General features: G+C 35.8%; 1 protein-coding gene across 1 annotated transcript; it reads left to right on the top strand.

Moving 5' to 3' along the window:
- The first annotated feature begins 786 nt into the window (after nucleotides 1–786).
- Nucleotides 787–3,563, top strand: LOC116713889 (zinc-binding protein A33-like). Its single transcript, XM_032554163.1, has 2 exons — nucleotides 787–864; nucleotides 988–3,563. The coding sequence occupies exon 2, from the start codon at nucleotides 990–992 to the stop codon at nucleotides 2,613–2,615; it is 1,626 nt and encodes a 541-aa protein (XP_032410054.1). The 5' UTR covers nucleotides 787–864; nucleotides 988–989; the 3' UTR covers nucleotides 2,616–3,563.
- Nucleotides 3,564–19,406: the final 15,843 nt, after the last annotated feature.

Genomic DNA, 19,406 nt, shown 5'->3' with positions numbered 1-19,406 from the left:
AGTGATTGCAACATGTACAAATAAGGAAAAGCTCAAGAGGGTATTAACTCTGACATCTCTAAACAAGACAATATTGTTCAGAGTATTCAGAAACTTCCTACAAGGTGAGCTGGAGAAGGGCTGCATCTAAACATGTAGCATTATTGCTCTTGAGGACTGGACTTAGGCCATAACATTTCTTTGCAAAAATTTTTTTGTTTGTTTGGTTTTATGTATGGTTTTCAGGAATGTGGAAAAAATACAAGATATCATTGTGTGTATAAAATCTGTAATAGTAAAGGAGATTCATATTTTGAATTGAATTAGCAAAATAATTTCAATACAGAAATACACAAAAATAGTAACCTGCTAAATGTTCAAACCTTTTTCCTCATAGACACAGGAATACTAAAAGCCTTTGTTTCCCTATGGAACAAAAGGATGATGTTGACTGCACAGCTTTGTGTGTCGATTCCCACAATTCACTTGTCATGTAAAAGTTGTTGTGAATTTTTCATTTTTCTGTTTTACAACTTTGAATCCACTGGCAGGTGAAACTGTACATGAAAGGAGTTTCAGACAGAAATACACCAGCAACAGTCAAAGAGGAATATAAATTATGCACAACTAAATAACAATCATTGGAGATGCAGGCCTTTGATATATAGATTTGCAGCATTTTTTTTCCCTTTGTGACCAAGCTCAGCTGAAAACGAAAAGTAGAGGGGGGAAAAGCTGCTGGCGGTGTGTGCCTGTTAAGGGTTAACTGTTTTCAGAGCAACGAGGAAGGCAGATCACATGACCAAAGTGAAACAGAAAGAAAAAGAAAGACAGGGACAAGTTTAAGCTTCTCTTACGAGTTTCACTGAAGTCTTTATACAACAGGTAATGTTTTTGTTTCACAAGTTTAAAGTCTTGTTTTATACTTATTTGTGGAGTTTTATATATGAACTTAGATGAACATAGAATTTTATGATATAAAACTTAATTCTCTCTTTTTTCTTCTAGAAATGGCTTCTGCCACAAGTCTAATGACTGATGATAATTTTTCTTGCTCTATATGCCTGGATGTGTTCACAAAACCTGTATCAATTCCTTGTGGACACACTTTTTGTCAAGATTGCATCACAAAACACTGGGAAACAGTTAATCGTCTCATTGAATGCCCGCTGTGCAAAGAGACATATCTCACCAAGCCAATGCTCCGGGTGAATATTTTCATTGCTGATATGGCGGAAAGATTCAAAACTGCAGTGAGAAGGAAGTCGTCTTCACCCCTTCAAGAAGCACTGGTTGGGAAAGTGCTGTGCAATCTGTGCATAAACCCTGCTGTGAAGTCTTGTTTAGTATGTTTTATGTCATTCTGCACAACACACCTGCAGCCTCATCAAACATTACCCAACTTACAGAGACACAAGCTCATCCAGCCAGTCAATGACCTCCAGAACAGGTTATGCAAGACACATGGTGAACCTTTGGAGTTCTTTTGCAGGGGAGATCAAATGTTTCTCTGTTTGTCCTGCAAAGTCAAAGACCATAAAACGCATACGGTGGTGACTTTAGAAGAGGAGGCAAACATAAGAAAAACTAAGCTGGGGAAAGAAAAGGAAAGCACTGATCAAATGATCAAGACACGTCAGCAGATAATTCTTGACATTCAATCCTCTTTGGACAGGGTCGGGAAAAATGCAGATCAAGCACTGTCATACAAAAACCATGTGATGGCTGCTGTTGCGGATTACATTCAGAGAAGCCAAATTGAGCTGACTGAGGTAATCAATACAAAGCTGCAACAGATTGAAAAAGAGGGGATAGATTTCACTACGGAACTGGATGCAGAAATTTTGCAAATAAAAGAGAAAAAAGAACAACTGGATAAAACTTCTCTCACAGATGATGACTTCACATTTCTCGAGAATGCCCTTTCTTCTACAGTATCTTCACCCAAGGTAAAGGACCGGCCCAATCTGAAACTTAACACTGCCGAGTTTGCAATACAAGACGCCATAGATGAGCTGCAGAGATCAGTCAAAAGTAAAATAAATACGCTGTGCGATCCTACCTTCAGAGAGAAGCAGCAGTATGCTGTAGATGTGACATTCGATCCTGACACAGCACACCCTTTATTGAATGTTTCAGCTGATGGGAAGCAAGTTGCCACTGGATACCAAAAAAGGAATGTCGACAACAAAGAAGAGAGGTTTCAAAAGGTCCTCAATGTTCTGGCAAAAGAAGGTTTCTCCTCTGGAAAGTTTTACTATGAGGTTCAGGTGAAAGGCAAAACTCAGTGGGATTTGGGAGTGGTGAGTGAGTCTATCAACAGGAAGGGGGATATCAGACTGAGTCCGAAGAATGGATACTGGACCATCTGGTTTAGAAATGGAAATGAGCTCACAGCCAATGCTGGCCCCGCTGTAAACCTGCCAGTGAGGCAGATACCTGAAAAGGTTGGAGTTTTTGTAGACTATGAGGAAGGACAAGTTTCCTTTTACAATGTGGACGCAAGGGCAACCATCTTCTCCTTTACGGGAAACAGCTTCACCACGAAGCTTTTCCCTTTCTTCAGTCCCTGCGTCAATGAGGGAGGAAAAAATTCAGCTGCATTGATCATCACTCCTGTAACAACCAACCACTGAGAGACTGTTGAAGTTTCTGGGCAAGCATTGTAACACACTACAATAGCACAACCCAATTTTCGCCACAGTTGCAGTTTTTATGGTACGGTTTGATGCTAGTCTCTCAAATTGAGTTTATTTTACATGACATGCACTCCGCAAGGTGAAAAAGAGAAAAAGTATCTGTGCAAGTTAAACTTGTTGTTCTGGCATCAAAATGTTAAGTTTCTGGTTTACATGTTTAACTGTAATGTTCAGCAACGCACTGTTAGGATGTTACAGTTTTAACCACTTGTGCAAGTTGTGACTGATATACATTTAATGAGAGTTTTACTGTAGCAACAGTACAAATACAATCAAAGAAAAACAATCCTTAATTCAATTCCTCCATTATGTTCAGATTTGCTTATGAGTAATATCCTATGAAATCTATTTATCAGGTTCAAACATTCACTTTGTTTTTGTTTTTGTTGGTCTTTTGTTCAGTGTTTTAGGTTTTAAATTATGTTTTAAAAAATGCCAACTGTGCATGCGGTAGCTAAAACAAAAGGACAAAACTGGGCAATTAAAAGGAGCACTTCTGGATGACAAACCACTGACATGTGTCAGCACATTTTAATAAATGTTTTATTTCATGTTTTGTGTTGTAAAGGCTGAAAGTATCAGCATTCTGGAAGTTACAGTTTAGAGATTCCATCAGGTCATAAAAGAGATGGAGAATTTTTCACAATAAACATGTAATGTTCAATGTAAATGTAGTTACCATTAAAAGTGTTTATTATTCAATTTGTAACATTTAATTAATACACTCAGAATGAAAACCTGACCTGATTGAGAAAACTGGATGTCATTTTGGGATTTAGCGATGCAAATTGTCCTACTTCACTTGAAAAAACATAGACAACTTCCAAAAAAATTTTTTTTTGTAACCCAGTGTTATTTGTTGAATAAAGTAATCCTTAAAACATTTTCTATTGTTGTTGTTTTTGTTTAAAATATATACAAACATTTTTTTTTCAATCCAATAAAAAAACATTTTGTAGCAAATATTTCTAATTGATTCTGAAGTTAATGAGCAACCAAATTTCTTCAGTTTTTTTTAACTGTCACTTATGTTACATCTTGTGTAGTACAAACACAGGACTGATATCATCCTGACACCTGAGACTAAATAATACTTTTTTTTACTACCATTGGTTAAATAATCACTTAGAGATTTGAACATTAAGTGATGTTACAAAGCAGATTGCAAGCTTTACTGGTTTTTCTTCGACAACTGCTTGAATAACAAAGCATAAAAGGGAAAACATAGCATATTTAATAACAACTGCAACATTGACCAAAGTCCTGTAGAGAGGTACAATATTTTTAAAACGAATGCCTGAATATTTTTTATAGATCATCACAGTACGGGTAGTACTATATTACTCACTTTTAATTTATGAGCATAGATCAACATGAAAAAGGTACAATGAACACAAATGGACATTTTTGTTCAGATATTATTAGAATTTTAAAACTTGAACGCAAAAGAATAGTCTCTGTAATGTTATATAACCAGAATGGCTGATTGCACAGAACACACAGCTGGACAGGTGGTGTATTCAAGCTACAGTTTAGCTTGAATGACTCTTCTGCAGGTCAGAAGAGTCATTCAAGTCATTCAGTTTTTGGCTATGTGGGGATTTTAATGTCAAGTTTTATTTATCTTGTTTGAATCAATAAAAATACAGAAGTTTTGTGAAGGTGAAATATGTTAATATATGTAAGTTAAAATAAAAATGCTTTTTGCCCAGAAGCTCAAAACACAATGCCTACACCGGGTGTGTATTGATGTGCTCAACATCTATGAACATTGTTAAACTAATGGATATCTTATTACTTTGTTTAGCTCAGGATAAGAAAATGATTCCCAGTTTGGCTTTTGTTAAAGTCTTACAATTCAAAAATATATGATGGTGCTTTTAGTAGGAAATCATTAAAATCTAATCATATCCAAGAAAATCCATTGTTTCACGATATGTACGTTCACATTACAGCACAGACAAAAACCTGCAGTATAAAAACAACACTTATTTGTCATTTAATGTGATTCTTTCTGTTGATATCTAGGGTGAAGAGTCAATAACTGCAGGAAGCAGCATAAAAAGTTTCAGAACTCCAAATAATTACTTACAAATAATTGAATAAACAAGTGCTTTGCAAACTGCAGGAAAACAATGTATAACCAATTTGAAGATTCTTTTAACTGCAAACTTTATTTTCACAAAACTTTTGAAAGGTGCAGAGTTTTAAAGCTCTAAGGTCCAAGTAAATACCCGCCTTGCAGTACAGAAATAGTTTGGGCAAGTGGCCCAGCTCTGGCGGGTCAGGCACTCAGAAGATGCTGATCTTGGGCGAACAGCCAGGTGGAAAAATAACTGAAGCCCCAGTAGTTCACCAGAAGGCCTGGCTGGTTAGTGATTGAAGCACTGGAGTTTCAGGAAATCTACAGTCAAGCAGAAGACGACTGCAGGTGAGGTGAGAAGCCAGCCTGCTGGTTCCTGCAGGTTCTGGACCTCAGCAGACTTTCAAAATGGACTGAATAGAACCGATAAAAGCCCTCGTACTTAAACAGGGGATTCTCTACGAGACTCTTCTGTCAAAACTCAGACTAAATACACTTCAGAAAAAAGTGGAGAAAAAAAAAGTTGACTTAAGTAATAATAAGCGGCTCTGAAAAATAATTTTGATACCATAGATTACAAAATTTTATTTGAAAAAAATGCAATTTAGAATTTGTGATGGTGGTAAAAAAATTGTCCTAGTGAACAATTCCAATATGTGGAACAAAGTAATGAGAATTCAACTTCTGTAATGGAAAGTGGTGTTTATGATTAGTAGGTCTTCAAATTAAGGTGATAAGTCAATCACTTTCAAACTATGTTCAAAAGTTGTTCCAAATCAAAGAACATAATGTGAACATAGATGAAGTTGCATGTTTGTATACTCAATAATGACATTTTTTTTTTAAAATGATGTACTTCAGTTAAGTTTTGTCATTTCTAAATTTCTATTTCTTTTTTAAAAATTTATGATTAGTTAGAATCATCTCAATTTGTGTCTGAAAAAAATTATTTGTTTTCAACAGATTCTCCGTTTCACCTGAGCTGTAGACTCTCTCCCTAGAGCCTAAAAAATTACTTTCGAAACATCTATATTTACACAGATAAATTATCCCTCCATGGACAGTTACAGAGTATAGAGTACAAAAATATTTAATTTTAGGAATGAGAAATGATGTGTCAAATAGTTTATCCAGCCAACATGTTTCTAACGACTTTTTCTCCCTGTGCTTCTTGTGACAGATTTATCAGTGTTAATTAAACAATAACTCTTGGTGTTACTTTGTAATGCTGGGCTTCATAAACAAGTTTAACTATCATTCAGTCTTACCATGAAAAGCTTATTCATAGGGACCCACTGTGGCTGCATTGATCTGGGTCATTACACTGTCTTGATGAATGGCATTGTGAGAAGCAGTGTATTGTGTGTCTAGATGTGTTTCTGCAGGTGCGCGTACCTTTTGTCCAACAGTATGTGCATCTAATGAGATGCCAAATGTAATGAGACAAATCTATCCATTAGAATCCCTTAACAAGAATGAATCCGCATAGCTGCTAATGATTCAGGGCTCCATCAGAGAGAGAGAGACTTGGCGAGCCAACAGACCTGACTCAGGCTGAAGATGACCCGAGGCCCGACAGAATCCACCCTTCTCAACCAGTAAATCCTCCAGCTCCAGCTGTTCTCCTCCTGGGAATGACTTCAAATTAACAAGCACCAACAACGCAGACAGACTCCATTCATAGCCAGGGTAAAAAAAAAAACTAATCATCTCTAATCATTGATCTGCCATTACTGGGCCATAGTCATTAGCCTGATGGAACAATTCTCTGATGAATTCACTTGTTACTGGAGCTAATTTTAACCTCCAGGCTGGAGCTGTGTTAAACAAGTGCCTCACATTTATGCATTAAATGCAGTGCAGGAACTTGTAACTAATGTGAAAGCACAGGGCTGATATGTTTCTCCAAGAAACTGGAGTTAAGTAATGTTTGACCCCTGTAGCTATGATATTATTTATTAAAGAGGTTCTTCAACAGCAATTGCTTCCAGAAAAAATGTGTGTTTAGTATGCAAGTAAAAATAGACAAAAATAAAACAAGAAAAAAATCAGTAGTAAACGAGACTGAAATATTTAGCAACTATTTAATTTTGATAAAATAAAACAACAAAAAATAACAATAATCAACAATAATAAAATACTAGAGAGTTTAAATTTTAATTTTTCTGAATTGTTTCATATGCATTGTTTTATCTCTACATAAAATAGAACACATTAGCAAACTAAACAGAAATAAATCAAGTTTCTAATAAAACAATATGTAGGTATAAAACTGAAAAGCTGCATATTCACCTCTTTGGTCTCATGCCAGAAAATAAGATGAGCTATCTGGCCTTTAGAATTACACTAAAAAGCAAAATTAAAGCTATACCTGTACTGATAGAAAATTATTTTATTGTATATAATATTTATATTGTTTTTGAGACATGAGATGTTTAGTAGCCATTATGAGTCTAGAACATAGCGGTGCTGCTCTTGGTGTTAAAAGACAATAAAAAATACAGAAAAAGTAACAAAATAAAATAATGAAAATGTATACAGCTCAAAAAAATAAAGGGAACACTTAAACAGGTGTTTAACACTTAAAGTGTTCCCTTTATTTTTTTGAGCAGTGTATATAAGTTCATCTAAAATATCCAGTTGTACTGATTGTTAATATTGCATATTGTAGTTGGTGAATTAATGATGATTAAGTGCGAAAAGGAACAGTATTAGCATAAGAATGTAACAATGAGAATAGAAAGTGCAGTAGACCTGTTAGTTCAAATGTCTCCAGCAGTCCTTAAGCAGTCTTTAGGGTCACTGCACCCTAAAGACTGCACCAGTTGCACCAGTGACCAGTGTGTCTGGAAGGGGCAGAGGAGAAGGAGGTGGACAGATGATGTTCACAGATCTTGGGGAAAAGCACAACTAACAACAATGGAGCAAGTGGTTTCTGAACGATAAGTCAACAAAAAACACTTGTCTTTTCCAGCAGCCATTATTTTGCACATACAGAAGTAAAACCAACTGACCAAACAGGTGATGGGCTAGTGCTGGAATTGTTGGGTAGCTGGACGTTTCTCATTGATTGTGACTCAACAATCGTGAAGTTTTTGAAACTGCTCTTTTTTCTGACACCAGAAAACTTTAACTTATTGCCAAAAAAGGCCGGGTGTTTCCTTTTAGGCACTTGGGCTGATTTTGGAGGCAGTTGAGACCCAAATGGAAGTGTAAAAACATGTAATATTGCCATAAACAAGACATTTAAAAAAACAGAAGGAACCTAAAAGCCAGTTCAAATTAATCTATGATCAATATGTTGATTGACAGAAAAAAAAACTGTTATATTCTGAAGCTCATCTTAAAGGTAAGAAGACGTGTCAACATGTCAGTGGTGCACTTGCAGTATTATTGGCACATTCACAGTCTAATCAGAGTGTTTTTAACTTTACAAACTGATGTAGTGAAAAACAATGGCTGAGTGACTTTGCTCTCCATCTTTGAGATGGAAGAGACAAAACTGTGCGGCTTTCCCAGTGACAGATTAGATTTGGGCTCCACAAAAGCTTTGATCTTAAAGCTTTCTGACAGGCTTTAACCTGAGCAGACCACACACACACACACACACACCCACACACACGCCCACACGCACACACCCCGGCACGTTTTTCTCCTGGCAAGCCATAATACACAAAACAGACTTATTTCCAGCTGTCTGCTTGTGGTTTCGAGAAAACCCAGAGTATAGATGGTGCTGTGGAAAACTTCTCCTGAGGAAGGCGTGTGTGTGTGTGTGTGTGTGTTGGGGACTGGGCACTGCTCACTTTTTTCTGTAATGTTGAGAACTAGAACTGCAGTGTCACTGTATTGCAGCTCTAGATTTACCACCAGTCATTTACCAAATGACACTGCTGTAACTTTTTACAGTTTTTCCTCAGTATTTTGCTTCCACAGATGGCATCTGATTCAACAAGCTTGTATTTTTAGAAAAAAATTTTGAGCCATGAAAAAGGCAACACTTAATGGCATTTAAACTACAAAGAGAAAAGGGTAAAAGCTGGAAAGAATATGATGTTATCCATCTCAAAGTACCTCTTTGACTTATCAGTGTGTGACAAAATGAAAGCTGCACCTGAATCGAATGATTACAAGATGTTCCTGTAATCTGGAAAAAAGCGATTATAGAGGAACACTTTTTATTCTCTGTAATTTGCACTGTACCAGAAGAAAAAAATGCTCCATAAAACAAAAACAGCAACGTGTATGAGATTTTCCTCTTTTGTAAAAACACTGTATATATGCCTATAATTGAAAGGAAGAAAAAAAACTTTAAATTTATTATTTTACCTTTTTCAAATGCATTTTAAAACGTCTTTACACCATGTTCCAAATTATTATTCAAGTGATAAGTAAGTGTAAGTAACCTCTTAAATTTGCTCACAAGCTTTGTGGTACTCACAGGGTCAACACTGTTATTTTCTCACTAGAAAAGGAAATGAAAGAAAGATTATGTGAAGATTTTTCCCTGGGATCCCACCTCTTTTCTACCCCACTGAATTTCATATTGTCTTTGATGTTTCTGTTGACAACAATCTTTGGGGGGTAAAATGAACTCTAGCCTTGAACATGGCAATGTAAAGTTCAACAGACATCAACAATCTTTTGGATGTGCCTTGAAAACCAAAGATATTTGTGTTTAAATCCAGTATTACTATTATTGCTGTCGCCCCAGCTGATTGTAGCATCTCCCCGTCTCTGAAAGAACTTATTTTCACTCCTTCTTTCTCAATCAAATAAAATGCCTCATGTGTCCACATGCTATAACTTACTTAAAATGACATGAAAGGGACAGAAACTGTATATTTATGTATTCTAGGACAGGATAGACAAAGCAACCAAAGGCGTCAGTGGACTTGATTGGCAGGAATGAAGCAGCTTCTTCTGACTTCCAAAATGTCCAGACAAACAGAGCCACAGGCTGCAGAAAGTTAATCAAAAACAGCAAAGAGTAAACAAGGCCACCTCTTTCAGACTCTCTCAGAATAACAGGATAAGAGTTTATCTCCCAGTAGCAGTTATTCAAGCAAGCATTTAAATTACATTCGATCAGGAGAGATCCAACCAAAAGTAGTAGCAAGAAGGCTCTTTAAGAAGAGCAAAAGACATGATGGTTTAGCAACATTTTTACGCAATGAGAGGAAAGTTTTCTTTGGTGATTATTATTAATGTTATAAGGTGAAATATTAGTTTAATGGATGTTGTACATTGACAGTAATAATGGGAGTATTTCTCCACTCTGTCGTGGCAAAGAAAGAGATAAACCTAGTAGCAGGGCTCTAATCTGTACTAGCCTGTCTCCATTCCTTTGTTATGGTCTTAGGATGCAGATCATGGCTGAAATAACAAAGCTAAACGCTTGTTCTCATAAAGCTCTACCTACTCATCCAAAGCTTCTCTTTGGAGCTGCAGCATATGCTTCCACCTCACCAAGAACCCCGCCCCCTCCCAGCAATTAGCAAATATCTGATGGTGCAGAGCTTATTATACAAACTACTTCTCAGTCCCATGCTCCTGAGAACAGGTGTGATGACATGCGGAAGGCAGGGAGTGTCAGAGTAGGAGCTTCTTAAAGAGGCAAGTCTCAAAGCATAAACTTCCAATATAAAATTTATTTCAAGTTATTTGTGATATATGCAGCATTTTTATAAGACAAAGTAACATAGTTATTTGATAGTGCAATTATATAGCACAATGGGCTTAGAAACACATAATTTTGCCCTTAAAAAAAGTTATTCAAACATGCTGTGAGAATCTCTTGGCAGCCCACACATTTTCCTGAAGCTTTCTCTGTGATTCGGCCTCTGCAAATTGATCCAGGGATGGATGGATGGATGGATGGATGGATGGATGGATGGATGGATGGATGGATGGATGGAAGGAAACAGAGGGCTTTTTGTGCTTTATCTGTCTGCATAGCAGAGGGTAGTTTTTGTCAGTACTGTGCTGCATTGTTAAAAAATGTAATTTTATATTTTGTGTAAAACTGCATTGGGTTTTACCACAGTGAGGTAAATCAGGCTGTGCATTAATGTGATGATTTAAAAGTAATCAAAAATCTCAGTCTGAGAGTTTAATTGGATTTTACATTGTCAAGGTCACACATGGACCAAAGAGCAACTTCCTTGTTTTCTGACACTTTAGTTTGTAAGTAGCTATCTTGATTAAAAATAAAATATCTGAAAATTATCCATCAAAAGTATACATTAAACACATGACACAGAAATCCTGCTGAGCCTCCCGAGCAATAGATCCTTCAAAAAAGAGTTTAAAAATAGATATCCAGAAGATGAGAAATTATGAATAATAAAAACAAATGTAGCAGCTGAAAATTGGTGTCAGCATCCAAATTAAATTTTGTCAAGATGAGGAACAAAGTATCTCCAGCTGGAATACATTATTAATATTAATATCTGTACTAACTAACTAAATGTAATGTGAATAAAAATATTTTTCTGGATTTCAGGGTGAATCATCCAAAGCGGCCAAATGGGTTTGAAGTTATACTGAGCTCTATGAATACTTCTTTTTCACTTGCCATTTATCTTTTTCTGCCCCTTAAACAGCCTGACACACTTCAGAGTCATAAATGAAGTCCCATCTCTGAGTAATAGCAGCAGCAGTAACGCTAGAGTCATTCCCAAATCCCAGGGAATGACAAGTAAATGTGCTGTAATGCATCATCGAATTTTTTTCCGACTACTACAGAGATTTAGTGAACTATGTGCTTGCTTTTTGCTGCAGTAATTCTCAATAGGAGGTAGGAGACTCTGATAATAATCTTTTCTTTACTTTTTATTTTTTTGTTTCTACTGAATAAAACTGGGTGTTCGGGGCTGTGAGTAACAGTTACTTTTTCGAATAGTCTCTTTGATCAAATAGTAACAGAGAGATCTGAACGTATTTGAGTCATGAAATTGATCATTTAATGTTTTTACTTGAAAAAGTGTCTTGTTTATTTACATTCTCACTTCCCTGGTTGTTTAATGTATGTTTGATACTTTCAGCTCTCACAAAATGAGCTACTCTGAGAGTCTGATGCTTTTCTAATTAATTATATAAGCCCTGAATTGTGCATCCAACTGTGATCTCAGCCTTTAGGGAACTATTGTTTTCACGTTTGGTTTTTGTGCAATCCTTATTAAAAGTTGCTTGAGCTAGGGATTTCAAATAAAACCTACATATACCATCAATGCTCATCAGTAATTTTTTTCAAACCCAATTTTCCAGTGACATCCTTACATACAGATATTTAAAGATTTTTTTCCCCCCGTAACTTCTAATAAAATGATTATGCAGCAGGACTGATGTTTCATCTACATGTACAAAGAGTGTGCATCAAAACCTCGTGGCACAATGTTTTACACGCAACTTGGCATGTACTCATTCAGTAGTATTTTACACAAGGAGCATCAAAGCCAATTTCTTTTCATGATTTTAATATTTTGATGAAACTAAACCACATTTAACTTCATACAATAATGAAAGTCAGAAAAAGAAAAAAACTTCTTCCATTTTGACACATGTAGACGTAAACTCATCTGTTTGTGTGCCGATGCTCAGGAAATGCATGCATCTTATCAGAGGGGCACTTTAATTCCCAAAGACAAAGAAAACAAAGTTGGATCAGCAGAATAACTCCAAGCAGGTCAAGTTTGATCATTCTTGAGGTGGACAAGGTGTAGACTATCACACAGGTACATAAATAGATCCATAAAAGTGTGTAATTATGGAGCAATGGCAGCTTTGGCACCGCTGGAGGACATTGCCAATAGAAAGATTCAGAGATCACACTGACCTGAGTGGCTTACTAACCACTTCAGGCTATGTGTGTAATGTGTACTTGCAGCTGTAAGTAATTTATCTTACTTTACAAGGGTTCATCATGAGCAGGAAGAAGGCAGCATGGTTTTGCCATTTTTATGAGTTTTCCGTGCCCTGTTGAAAGTCTAATGTCTGTTAAAGACACAAAAGTACTGAAACAACAAAGAAAATACTTTTACTGCCCATATGCTCGATTGAGCTTTGCTCAGCCCATTTCTCAAAGCATGAAGCCCATGAAGACAAAGAGGAGCAGGAGTGACAACTGCAAACTTGCAAACTTTGGCAGCTCAGCATATGGATCATGTTAATGCAGCTGTGGTAATATTTTCTTCCTCTCTATTTATGAATCTGTGAAACTTATCTGTAAATCCCCACAATTTTTATTGAAATACTGCTACATTAAGACTGTTGTGATTGCAAAAAAATTTGCAGTTGTTTGATACTGGAAAAGCATCTTTTTCACATTACCAGCATTTTTGTTTTTATTTTTGAAACCAGCAGTTTTAAAATGTCTGAATTAGGACTACCTAATTTCATAACACAAACTCTAAACACAGTTTTTGATGAAGGTGTTGATTAAAAGAAATTAAACCTACAGGCCCATGCGAGAAAATGATTTGAAAAAACTTTGGATTTTATTCTACACTCTCGAAAAATATTCTCTCTTACATTCTTAGCATTTGAATTTTTTTTTCCCTTACAGTTGCCTTACTGATCTGCGTCTTCCCTCGGTTCTTTATCTATTTCTTTTCTTTATCCAGTGCACTTTCTGCACATCAGGATGCATAGAAAGTTGCCAGCAGATGCTGACATGAGATTGGCCTCATGCATTTATGGATGCATCTCAGAGTCTCCATTGCTGTTATGTCTTGGCTCTTTATATTGGACAAGACCAGACCTTTAATGTGTTTACAAGGAAATTTGGAAGCTACCTTTTTTCAGCTGAGTCTCTTTTCCATTTGCTATTAGACAAGGACAGATGGAGACCTTCTCTGCATGGTCTTTCACAATCTGTCTTGTGTTTCACTGTGTTTAGCAGAGTTTGTGTCTTTGACTTGTTGTTTGTTATGTAGGTTCTTTCACATGCCAGCCTATTAGTCACACTTTTATTATTTCTGCAGCAATGAACAGCTGGATATTTCTTCAAGTGCTTACTGCAAGAGCTTGATCTGATGACAGACTTCCTCTTATACAGTACAGTAGATAGAAAATAAACACTTACATTGTTGTTACTTATAACAATGAAGTAAAAAGTTACTGTGGCAGTCTAAACTTGGAGGGAGAACAGAAAACTAATGAAAACTATAAAGTGAAGTCTGAATAGCACAGTAGCAGATCAGATAAACGAGACTGATCAAATTGAAACAATAAACTAATATTATTAATCTTTTAAATTCCCATGCCCAGGGAACTAATGCCCCCTATCTCCAGTCATTAGGTGAGAGACTGGGTACACCACAGACAAGGTGCCAGTCCGTTCAAAGAAAACATTAAAACAACCACAACAGACAGCTATGAAGCCACGTACTTACACTTAAGGACAACTTAGAGTTGCTATTTATCCTAACAAGCATATCTTTAGAGAAAAATTCAGAGTACCTGGAGAGAACACATTCACATAAAGGGAGAACAATCAAAGTCCAGGCTGAAAGACCGGATTCATTCCCAGAGCTTTCTTGTTTCATGGTGGTAAAAAGTTAGTGCCATCAAAATTTAAAGGAAAATTTAACCCTTTGATATGAAGTTTTTTTTTTTTAAAGGAAATAAATTCAATACCTGAAACATTACTCAACTCAGTTTTCAAAGCAGACACATCCTACTTGGATAAAATGTGTATTTTACCTTTGTTTTACAGCTGATACTGCCTTCGTTTTAAAATAAAATGTTGACATATAAAAAAATAGAGGGCTGTGCAATGGTTCAGGTGGTAGCAATGTTTTCTTACAGGAACAAGTTCTTGGGTTTGGTTCTTAAAGAATCAAACCCGAATGTGAATAAAATTTTCAATGGTTGTAAAAGGAGAAGCTTAATCAAAACAAAACTTTAAGATATTTTTCTTATTTACTTTTCAATTGGATCAGGTGTTGAAATCAGTGATGCATGCTAAAATAAAATAAGAATCTTAGACATTTATGCAAAGGAAGTTTAAGTGCAACTGATTTTATACCAAATTAAAGAGTCAACTGATTTAGGCATTAAATTAGGATATCTCCAGTTAAATCCCTTTGCAAGACTTTTGTACAATCTTAAGGAACCCTGGGAAAAACTGAGTTCACCATAAAACATTTAATTGTTTATTTTTATCATCATGTGCTCTGAATAAAGGAAAGCAAAACCAAAATTTTCAATGTATTTTTAATATATTCAGTACTTTAAATATATTTGTTACTTTTTGTAGCTAAAATGAACAGAATATGCCATTTAAAGTCTTGATCAAAACTTCAATGATGGAACAAAACATCGTATGAACACATAAATCATCAAAAAAATTAATTTGGCTAAAGTAATTACAGACCGTGTGGATGCAGTTGCATTTAACTGTGTGAACATTAACATAGTAAACCATAGCTTGTGACACTAAAAGCCAGTTTATTCTGCAATCGATTACAACAAACTCAAAAGTCCCTAAGTAGTCTGTAATGTGTAAATTTAAGGACAACAGAGATCTTATGGGATCCTTCTGACAGCATGAGTGAAAAACTGTACAAGCATTTCTGCACAAAAAGTCCTCTCATCAAACAGAACTCTACAGTGACTAGATCTGTCTTTCCTTAGATGCTGCTTCCCATCAACATCCATCTGTCTGGGATTTCTCTCCCACTCTGCCTTTTGTCGCATGACAGACGGAGAACAGTTTTAGTGTGCCTTTGCTTTCTGATTTGATATTTTTGTTGTCAGCCTATGAGCTGATATCTGACTACTTTTATCTAAGGCCATAAAACGCACAGAGGGAGAAAAAACAAGGGATCAGACTGGTTTTTGAAGAGAATACGTGGGCAAAGTAGACACCATGCACAATGGTTCTCTCATCAATTCTGGGCCTCAAACAGCATGCTACAATATAAACCTTATCATAATGTATCTAACATCCCTCAGAAACCATTCTTTGTTTTGTCAACTGAAAGCAACCCTAAAAAGTTGTCTATTTAAGCTATTTCTTATTGGTCCTCTCTCTCTCGGTGAGAATTGTTCCCTTATTTGGCAGCTAAGCAATGCATTGAGGCATCTAGACATGGTGAAGGCAACAAGCTAAATCTCAAACTGAATATCACAATGGCAGAGAGGGCAGATGTGAAGGACTTAACATGGTGGGTTGTTGGTGCTAAACAGGCTTGATTGAGTATTTTAGAAATTGATGATGAATATACCTTCTTGATGTCAGAGGTTGGAGGAGAATATGTAAAAAATAATGTCATTACAACCAAGTAGGTGGAAAAATCATCTTTGAACACATACACACACCTGCATCAAAAAAGTTTAATGCTTCTATAGCAACTGAAGTGAACCATTGTCAGAAAACTTTATTTATTTTTAGAATGAGCATTTCCTGGAAAGCTCTACAGAAAACTAAGACCAAACCACAAAAAGTTGCATATGAACTAATTTTACAAGAAAGGAAATCATGACAGCTCTGAATATATGGGTATTATTGCCATCAGTCACAATGCCACCTCCCAAGAATATACTGAAACATATTAATAAGATTATAAATGTACTTAAAACCCATCTCCTAATCTTCCAGTGTGCACCAAACAGACCTGTGAACACACAGTTCAAGACAGCAAGAAATTTTTACTTTTCACCAGATGATGCCAGTGACGGTGTTTATACCCTCATCAAAAAGAGGAAAAAATTTTTTTTAAATGAGAACATCTAAACTGAATCTTAATACCAAAGTTCTGATTAGCCTTTTCACTGCATTACTGCGACAGGAATTTTAAGAAATATTTAGAAATCATATTTAGGTCAACAACATCTGAGAAAAACTAAGATGGCAATTTTTTACTTGTAGTACAGAATGTACTTGCTTGAAGTACCTGTTTAATAAAACAGTGTGAAATCTGACCACAATCATCTTGCAAAAGTTAAAAACCTGTTCTCAGTAAGGCACAACCCTGAGCGTTTTTCCTCCTCTTTAGTTTCTGTTCTTTGATTAGATCAGCCTTGCCTTGTTTCTGTTTTCCTTTTGTTCAGTCCTCTTACTTATTCTTGTTTAACTATATTCCTTGTGTTTATTTATTCTTTGTTACAGTTAAATTCATTTCTCAGTTCTCGTGTTTGTGTACTCACCCTCTCTCCCCTCAGCCTGCCTTCTGCTCTCTCCTTTCACACATGTAACCTGTTAGTCAATCAGCCCAGTCTATCGTTCCAGCATTCACCCTCATAGTATTTGTACACCTCTCTGGCTTTCACTACTTGCTGGTTCCTGTTACATCCCTTCATGTGCCTCCTTGTACAGTGCTGTCTTTTTTGTTCCTGCTTTTTGTGTCCTCCTGAGTCAGTTTTTGTTAATTATCTTTTTTATTTTCATTAAAAGATCACCATCCACTCGACATCCACTGTTTCTTTTCATGTGGCTCCACTTTAATCCTCAACGAATCATGACACAGGTGTTTGTCTTTTGCTGAAAATAAATGTTTGTCCTTTCACATCTTGTAATGTTAGTTTCATTGTATTAAACTGCCCACAAAAGAAAATGGCATAGCCAACAAGATTCTGAAACTATCAGGAAATACATTTCCGATAAACAGAAGAAGGATGTTTTTACGTGGGGCAACTGAAGTAAATGCAACTGCTGATTCTCAGGTGACATTTTTTCAAGTGTTTTGTCTCTCACAAGCGTAGGAAGGTGAAGGTTTGCGGCGCTTTTATAAAAGAAGCTGGCGCAGATGGGGTTTTTTTTTCTTGTTAAAACACTTTTACATCCTCCTTCTCTGACTATCTTTTATGAAATAATTTTGAAAAATGACAAATTACATTAACAGACACATGAACACTTCAGAGAATGAAACTGACAAAACCAAATTTCTAACCAAATATTAGGCAATATGATACACTTGTTAAGCCACATTTTGCTGTTTTAAAACTCAGCTTCTGAATTGTGGGTTTCTTTCTCTTTGGATAAATTATATGGTGCAGAATATGTTACTGGATCCTTGTGTTATATTTTGAAAGGTAAAATTTTATGATTGAAATTTTTTGTGATTTTTTTGTTTGTTTGTTTCATTATAAAATTTCTACTCAATGCTTCTCTTACAAAAGGATCATACCAGCATATTGAAGATCAATATTAGACAGATGTAATAAACATTTCTCAGGTCATTTTTAATCTGGTCTGATGCCTACTCACATCTGTGTAGGTATCAGCTTTAACAAGGAAATGCAATAAAACTAAGCCTGCAATGACCTTTCTATTATTACTTGAATAACCGCTTCACAACATGCTGAACATAGACACCCAGCCATAAGATACAAATAAAATAAAATAAATCAATCATGCTGACATTTTCATAGTTATGGGTAAAGCTTGTCAATTTCCTGCTATTTATTATAGCAGGAAACTGTTGATAACGTCAGGAGGGGTTTGACTGGAGGATCATTCAGAACATTTGTAGCAGATTTGACATTTTCCTGCATCTTTAGTTATAGAGACCTTAATGACAAGAGGTGAGAGGCACTCATGACAAAAGGAAATAAAACACTTGACAATCTAAAACAGCGTTTCCCAATTCCGGTCCTCAGGCCTCCCTGCCCTGCATGTTTTAGGTGTTTCCCTTCTGCTACACACCTGGATTGAATATATGGGTGATCAACAGGTTTCTGCAGCACTTGATGGTCATGCAATCATTTGAATCAGCTGCTCTGGAATAGAGGCACATCTAAAACATGCAGAGCAGGGGGGCTGAGGACCGGAATTGGGAAACGCTGATCTAAAACATACAGCTACAAATTAATGTATGAGTCATTAGCTTCTTCACTTTATATGTCTTCCTACAGGCTGAATCCAACACATTTAAGTTTAATTTAGGTAAGAACAGCAATTTTCTTCGAGTCAGCTTCAGAAAGAATAAAAAATGTACAAGAATAGTTATCAGTAGTTTCTTATTGTGTTGACACATCTTTAGCCTTAAGTAAAGAATTGAGAACATTTTTCTACAGCTGAGGCAGAATATCTTGAAGCTCTTGGCACAAAATACCCAACCAGTTTTAATATTGCTTCTGTCCTGTAATGTCACTGAACTCTGAACAAGAAAGCTTTCTTCTTTCTGTCGAAATTTACAGTATAAATATTATGTTTTAATAAACTAGCAGCCTTTTCAACTTTAACCCTTTCTATTTATTCAAACTTCAATTTACAGATGTCTATTTTTATTTAGTTTTGCTTTTTCAAAGGAAGATTTATACCAATTCTGGTATCAAGGTTGTCAAAAGTTGGTGCTTTAAGGTTCCTGCACTTTAAGGTTGAAAACTTTTGAAACAGATAAGAGACCAACAACAACAACAACAACAACAAAAATAGGAAATAACTAAATAAATAAAATAAAAATAAAAGCTTTATTATCACATCCAGTCAAACAAAAAGCATGCTAGTAAAATCAAAAGAAAAATTTGAGGCTAAATGTGTGAGGGGCATTAATGATTTTGGGCTTAACTGTCAACAAAATCAATTTTGTTACATTAATATTTTAACAAGAGCCTGTTTATCAGTTTAGATTCAAACCCAACAAAATGTTTCATATCTTAATGTGATTCCTTGCTTCGTAAAAGAAAGCAAAACCTTT

This window comes from Xiphophorus hellerii, chromosome 23, assembly GCF_003331165.1.
Source record: "Xiphophorus hellerii strain 12219 chromosome 23, Xiphophorus_hellerii-4.1, whole genome shotgun sequence".
NCBI classification, from domain to species: Eukaryota; Metazoa; Chordata; class Actinopteri; order Cyprinodontiformes; family Poeciliidae; genus Xiphophorus; species Xiphophorus hellerii.
The sequence above is the reverse complement of the archived record's forward strand: the minus strand, read 5'-3'. Positions and strand labels throughout refer to the sequence as shown.

Coding starts and splice junctions, on each gene's coding strand:
- LOC116713889 (XM_032554163.1), top strand. CDS start 990: ATGGCTTCTGCCACAAGTCTAATGACTGATGATAATTTTTCTTGCTCT.